Here is a 7,516-nt window from a genome sequence, read left to right on the forward strand (position 1 = left end):
ACACACACCTCACACCGCAGACACCTCACACTGCAGACACACTGCACACACCTCACACACACCTCACACTGCACACACCTCACACACACCTCACACACACCTCACACACCTCACACTGCAGACACCTCACACACCTCACACTGCACACACCTCACACACACCTCACACTGCAGACACCTCACACACACCTCACACTGCAGACACCTCACACACACCTCACACACCTCACACACACCTCACACTGCACACACCTCACACTGCAGACACCTCACACACCTCACACTGCAGACACCTCACACTGCAGACACCTCACACTGCACACACCTCACACACACCTCACACTGCACACACCTCACACACACCTCACACTGCAGACACCTCACACACCACACACCTCACACACCACACACTGCAGACACCTCACACACCTCACACACACCTCACACCGCAGACACCTCACACTGCAGACACACTGCACACACCTCACACACCTCACACTGCACACACCTCACACACCTCACACTGCAGACACCTCACACTGCAGACACCTCACACACTGCACACACCTCACACCTCACACACCTCACACTGCAGACACCTCACACACCACACACTGCAGACACCTCGCACACCACACACTGCAGACACCTCACACACCTCACACTGCAGACACCTCGCACACCACACACTGCAGACACCTCACACACTGCACACACCTCACACTGCACACACCTCACACCTCACACTGCACACACCTCACACTGCAGACACCTCACACACCTCACACTGCAGACACCTCGCACACCACACACTGCAGACACCTCACACACCACACACTGCAGACACCTCGCACACCACACACTGCAGACACCTCACACACCTCACACTGCAGACACCTCACACACCTCACACTGCAGACACCTCACACACTGCAGACACCTCACTGAGTAGAAGCAGAAATGGCTTGACTTGCCTCTTGACTCATCAGCATTCAAAAAGTTCTGCAACTCTAAGACGTAGATAGAAAATTCCAGGATGTAGTATTCCAAATTGTGAGTTGTGCTTAGACATTCCCAAGTTAGTACAAATGAGTAGTCATGAAACTGTTGCACGATTGGTCCTTAATGCTCTTTGTATCTTTTGTGTGTGTGTGTGTGTGTGTGTGTGTGTGTGTGTGTGTGTGTGTGTGTGCAGGAGGGGCGCGACCCTGACTACTCTGAGTATAAGGAGTTCAAGCTGACGGTAGAGAACCTCGGCTTCCAGATGCTGATGAAGATGGGCTGGAAGGAGGGAGACGGTCTGGGCTCAGAGGGTCAGGGCATCAAGAACCCCGTCCACAAGTACGGTCACGCAACGCCCCGCTCCGCTGCAGACCCCACAGCGTGTTAGAGATAACGATTATAGATAGCCGTCACCATCTGATGTTAGAGATAACGATTATAGATAGCCGTCACCATCTGATGTTAGAGATAACGATTATAGATAGCCGTCACCATCTGATGTTAGAGATAACGGTTATAGATAGCCGTCACCATCTGATGTTAGAGATAACGGTTATAGATAGCCGTCACCATCTGATGTTAGAGATAACAGTTATAGATAGCAGACCCCACACCATGTTAGAGATAATTGTTATAGATAGCCGTCACCATCTGATGTTGGAGATAACGGTTATAGATAGCCGTCACCACCTGCAGGACCGCTAAGGATGGTTATTAGTACGCTTGTACATACAGTTGTACATACTTATGTTTTTTGTATACATTTCCAATAGTGTATAGGTGTGCTCCACTCATAGGAAGATTAGTTATAAACACCTGGATAGGTATAAGTGTAGGTGTGCTCCACTCATAGAAAGATTAGTTATAAACACCTGGATAGGTATAGGTGTGCTCCACTCATAGGAAGATTAGTTATAAACACCTGGATAGGTATAGGTGTAGGTGTGCTCCACTCATAGGAAGATTGAAAGAAAGATCTAAAATGTTTCTGGGTGCCTTTGCAATCCCAGTGAATTTCTGGTGATATAGTTAATATAGTTACCAGAATTGGGTCTCTCTCTCTCTCTCTCTCTGTCTGTCTGTCTGTCTGTCTGTCTGTCTGTCTGTCTGTCTGTCTGTGTGAACACATCGCAGGGGTCAAACAGCAGTGGACGGTGCAGGGTTTGGGGTCGACCGTCCAGCTGACCTCTCCAAAAATGACGACGAGTATGACGCGTTCCGTAAAAGGATGATGCTGGCCTACCGGTTCCGACCCAACCCTCTGGTGAGTAACACTGGCTTTCACACTCACTCACCAGTAGACGCATCTGGGCCAGACCAGGCCCGCATCTGGGCCGAAATGCACGCTAGTGTCAGCAGCCATCTGGGTCTAACCTTTATATACAAAACAATATAAAAAAAATACTAGATACACATGTAGGTGTATTGGGTAGCATCTGAATTGGGTAGCATCTGAATTAGGGTAGCATCTGAATTAGGGTAGCATCTGAATTAGGGTAGCATCTGAACTGGGTAGCATCTGGATTCAGATGAGGCTCCACTTCTGAATCAGTGTGTAGGAAGTGAAGCGAATCTTACATGGTGCCAGTGCCTGCCAGCACAGCCATTTTACCATCATTATGATGCTCAACTTGGTTATGAGTTTCACCAACTCTGCTCCCTCTCTCTCTCTCTCCCCCCCCCCCCCCCCCACTCCTCTCGTTCTTTCTTTTCCAGAACAATCCACGCCGACCGTACTACTGAGGACACCATTGCTCTCACTCGACTGCGATTCCTCTTTTTCATGTGTCCGTGTCTGTCGACTACCAAAGGGCGGGCTGTGGGCCGTCTGAATGATTCATTGGAGTGTTATATTTTTGTGAGGGTAGACTTTTTTACTGTGCCAGGCATCCGTGCTTTTCTGCAGTGTTTGAAGTGGAAAGAGCAGTGATGCTAGAAGCCAGTGCTTTAGACGAGGGGGGGGGGGGCACTCTGTAGACGTGAGCCGAAGGTGGAGACGTTTGCTCACGAGTGTGAGACTGACACGAGCAGCGCTGTGTTCTCATTGGTTTCTCAAAGCTATCACGTCTACCATGCTTTCCACCCGTCTGGATGCCGTAGTGCCCGCGTGGGTTTTTAAGCCTCAGTTTTATCTGTTCAATAGTTTGTTTTTATTTTGTGTTCTGTAAAGCTTTCAAAGGTGGACTTCTTTAAGTGGGGTAGGTGGGGTTGCACCTCTCCCTAAACCTGTGTTTTGTCCTAGAGACCGGTCAAACACACAAACCTCCAAAGCTTCACTGTTAGTCAAAATCCAACTACATCATCTTTCCCACAATCCATTGCTGCTTTTAGTTTGTTTTTTGTTGTTCTGTTCAACTGTTCAGTTAAAAAAAAAAAGTCTGTGTGTTAAGCATGGTCCATATTTTGTTTTTACAGGCGTTAGATTTCGCCACATTCCTTGTGTACAAGTGTAATATAATTAGTGACAAGCCCATGGGGCGGATACTGTGTTCCAATACTCCATCGGCCCAAACGCTCCTCTCGTCCTGACCTATGAACGCTTCTGTGTGGGGTCAGAAGAGAAGCTACGGTGGGGGGGGGGGACACGGCACCCCAAACACACCCATCCAGAAGCTCACCACCTCTCATTGTGTGCTGATGATGAATGCCTTGGCATTGAATGTAATTTGCTTTCCTGTTTAAAATCATTAAAATGAGCTGCTGTCCCCAGAGACCCCCTGTGGTTAGCGTGTCTCTCGTCCAGCCTTGTGGCAGAGCTAAATGTAGCCGCGGTGGGCTAATGACGGCCGGGGGGGCTCGGCAGCACAGGCGGCGGTGGAACCCCTGCGTGACGCTTGGCTCAGGGGACGGAGGGGAATGCAGTGGGCTTCAGAGGAACTCTTTTCAGTCAACGCTAATTGTGTCATGGTCTTAGCCCTGCCAAAACATCCTGTATGATTGCTGTCCATTAAAAGATTTGATTAAATGTTTATGAAAATTGATTGATATTGTTTGCACACAGTGTAACTTCACTCTTGTGTGTGTGTGCGCACACACACACACACACACACACACACACACTTTGAGCCAGTGGATTCCAATATCTCCCTGGGTAATGAAGCTGCAGCAGTTGTGATGAACTGGTCATAAACAGTGTCTGTTGCATCAGAGATGTCGGGCTGACATTTGGGCAACTCTCCATATGATGCCTCTTGTTTTGGATAGGTGTTTCCATATGATGCATCATGGTTTGGATAGGTGTTTCAACATAGATAGATAGATGGATACTTTATTAATCCCGAGGGAAATTTAGGAAAACATATGCAACTCCAAAGGTTAAACCGGTCCATACCGGTCACACACTAAGCACAGCAAGGTGAACTTGACATACCAGCATATATATATATATATATAAGAGGCCAGAGGAGATCCTGCTGTGTATACCAAAAAGGAAGCCAAGGTGCCGTCCTTGATTTTAATCCAGTAGTGTTTCTATTGAACTCTATTGTAAACCAGCCCTGTTTCTAATTAACTCTATTGTAATCCAGCAGCGTTTCTAATTAACTCTATTGTAATCCAGCAGCGTTTCTAATGAACTCTATTGTAATCCAGCAGCGTTTCTAATGAACTCTATTGTAATCCAGCAGCGTTTCTATTGAACTCTATTGTAATCCAGCAGCGTTTCTATTGAACTCTGGTGTTTGTACACACTCCTGGCTCTACATGGGAAACAATGTGGATTGAGTGAAGCAATACACTATTCCAGCCACTCAACAACAAGGGAGGGAGGGGTGTATTTGATTGGCTATTGAGTTCACACATCATCAGGATAGATGACCGTACATTTAACTCGGATGTGTCCCATGATACAAAAAGTGATATTTATATACAATATCGTACATTTTTAATCCATCAAATAAGGTGCAAAATGACTACAAGTCAAGACATTGATAAAGTTAGAACTAAGGATTTCATCTTGAAATAACAATTTTGTTGTTGAACATTAATAGCTTGACTGCTTCTTCTCTAAATAGGTCTTGCATAACCTTGAGCGATGCTTTTGGGTCACTGCCTGGTAAGAGGACACTGGATCCAGGCAGCAGCCGTTCACATGGCATGGCGATGGAGTTATGGTCAAATTGAGTTATAGCTTTCACTCTTGTTCAAACACATAGTTGAGCAGCACCAAAGCACCCTTAGGCGAGCATCTTTCCATCTGTTCAGCGCCTCGTGAAGTTTCTCCTTCTGACGAGCATCTTTTCATCTGCTCAGCGCCTCGTGAAGTTTCTCCTTCTGACGAGCATCTTCTCATCTGTTCAGCGCCTCGTGAAGTTTCTCCTCTAACGAGCATCTTTCCATCTGTTCAGCGCCTCGTGAAGTTTCTCCTTCTGACGAGCATCTTTTCATCTGCTCAGCGCCTCGTGAAGTTTCTCCTCTGACGAGCATCTTTCCACCTGTTCAGCGCCTCGTGAAGTTTCTCCTCTGACGAGCATCTTTCCATCTGTTCAGCGCCTCATGAAGCTTCTCCTCTGTGCTCCAAACACGTCGGCTTAGATCTGTCTGCCATCCTCCACCCAGCATGCTTCCTTCTGCCCATATTAGTCTCTATCTGTCGCTGGGTGCTCAGACATGGCCGGCATTCCACGTCGGCATTCCACTTCTGACCATGAGCCTGATGTTTTCTGGACATTATCTGATAAAGATGCCAGTTGAGGACCCGTGAGGTATCTGTTTCTCAAATGGAGATTTGGATGTTTTAATCCCCCTGCACAGCTGTGCCCGGAGATCTCCAGCTTCTCTTTCTTTCTTTCTTTCTTTCTTTCGTTCTTTGCATTTGTCAGATATCTTCAGTTTCTTGCCAATTGCACGAATGCCTTAATTTCTGAGAACAACACTAGAATGGACTGGGTTGGTGAAAGAAGCTCTTTCTTTCCAACCATTTTTGGACCATAATTAAATCCAGAAGATTTGATGCTCAAAATACTCCCGTAGCCCAAAGAAGGACAGTTTTATTGTGTGCTTAGCCACACAGCCATAGTTGCAAAAAGGTTTTCTAATGATAAATAAGCCTTTGATACTTGATAATTGAAGATTAGCTGACGTAGCTAATAATGTGCCATTGAAACACAGGAGTGATGGTGGTAGAAAATGGGCCTTTGACACGTGTGTAGATATTCCACTCAAAACCTGCTGTTTCCTACGGCAATAGTCATTTACAACGTTATTAATCGCTACACTAACGAACAATGTCTGCACTATATGAAACTGCACATATGAAACTGCACTTCCCTTTACTTTACCTTGAATTTAGCCAAGCCATAGATATTCCTTTAAAAATGTCCTAAAACGTGTTATTTTCGAATGCACAACATGGCCAACTACATCGGAAAAAGACACCATTAGCGAGCTTTTATCAGTGCCAACTTAGCTGCTGGGGGTATTTGCAGGGTTGTTGCATGCTTTTGAAGTAGTTAGATAACTCGATTTAGACAAAAATGCCTTCTGCTGCCTTAAAAAGAGCAATGTTTTGTGTGTCTTGCTTATACAATCAATTAAAACAGGAGCTGTGAACAATTGGGATTAGAATTCAGTCACTTTGTGTCTGTAACACATTGTTTTCTTATCTTTTTTTTCAGTTTACTGTATGTTTGTGTTGTGATATGTTGTCCCTTGTGGCACAAACAGGAGCAGCGCTACATATTTAGTTGTATGCAAATACAATGACAATAAAGGCTTTCAATTCAATTAAACAGTTCAACACAGAGTCACTATAGGTTACTAACAGTAAAAGTAAAACATAAAAATAAAAGTAGGCCTAGAGACAAAAACACACAAAACATACTTTTATTATACACATACTTTGATCACTGCATATACAGTGGGTACGGAAATTATTCAGACCCCTTTAAATTTTTCACTCTTTGTTCCATTGCAGCCATTTGCTAAAATCGAGAATTTGCTAAAATCATTTCGCATTAATGTACACTCAGCAACCCATCTTGACAGAAAAAAACAGAAATGTAGAAATGTTTGCAAATGTATTAAAAAAGAAAAACTGAAATATCACATGGTCATAAGTATTCAGACCCTTCAGATTCAGATTTGTCATCTCTAGGACATACAGAGCTACTACTACAGCCTGTAGAGACTCAGGCTGGTTGACCTATCTTCCTGGGTGAGCCTTCACCAGTGTCCTGGCAGGAAATGTTGGGGTTAAGGGCTCACGGTTGGCGAGGGGAGGAAGTAGGGCAATAGGGTATTGTAGGGAGAGGAAGGTTGGGTTGACTAGCAGTGGAGAGCCCTAGATGGGGGAGGGGGGTGCAGTGCAGCGAGGGCTGTAATCAGAACCTTCCCTTGCCATTTCCTGGCATCAACACATGTTAAATATATCCCAGATCGGCTAGCTAAGCAGAAGCTGCTCCCCACCGCCGCCACCACCAGTCCCTATTCCTCATCTGGTGTGACAGCACTGTGTGTGTGTGTGTGTGTGTGTGTGTGTGTGTGTGTGTGTGTGTGGGCGCAGGGGACAGGAGGTA

The 7,516-nt window shown here is 45.8% G+C and overlaps 1 protein-coding gene across 3 annotated transcripts in view; it reads left to right on the forward strand.

Annotated features, from left to right (window-relative positions):
- Positions 1 to 3,076, forward strand: part of LOC116219595 (SURP and G-patch domain-containing protein 1-like) — a 14,601-nt gene extending 11,525 nt beyond the window's left edge. For all 3 annotated transcript variants that reach the window (XM_031563100.2, XM_031563102.2, XM_031563101.2), the window contains 3 exons: positions 1,195 to 1,340; positions 2,136 to 2,265; positions 2,718 to 3,076. In XM_031563100.2, coding sequence (XP_031418960.1) covers positions 1,195 to 1,340; positions 2,136 to 2,265; positions 2,718 to 2,744 — 303 coding nt within the window. In that variant the 3' untranslated portion in view covers positions 2,745 to 3,076. The remainder of the gene's footprint in view (positions 1 to 1,194; positions 1,341 to 2,135; positions 2,266 to 2,717) is intronic.
- Positions 3,077 to 7,516: the final 4,440 nt, after the last annotated feature.

This window comes from Clupea harengus, chromosome 25 (assembly GCF_900700415.2).
Source record: "Clupea harengus chromosome 25, Ch_v2.0.2, whole genome shotgun sequence".
NCBI classification, from domain to species: Eukaryota; Metazoa; Chordata; class Actinopteri; order Clupeiformes; family Clupeidae; genus Clupea; species Clupea harengus.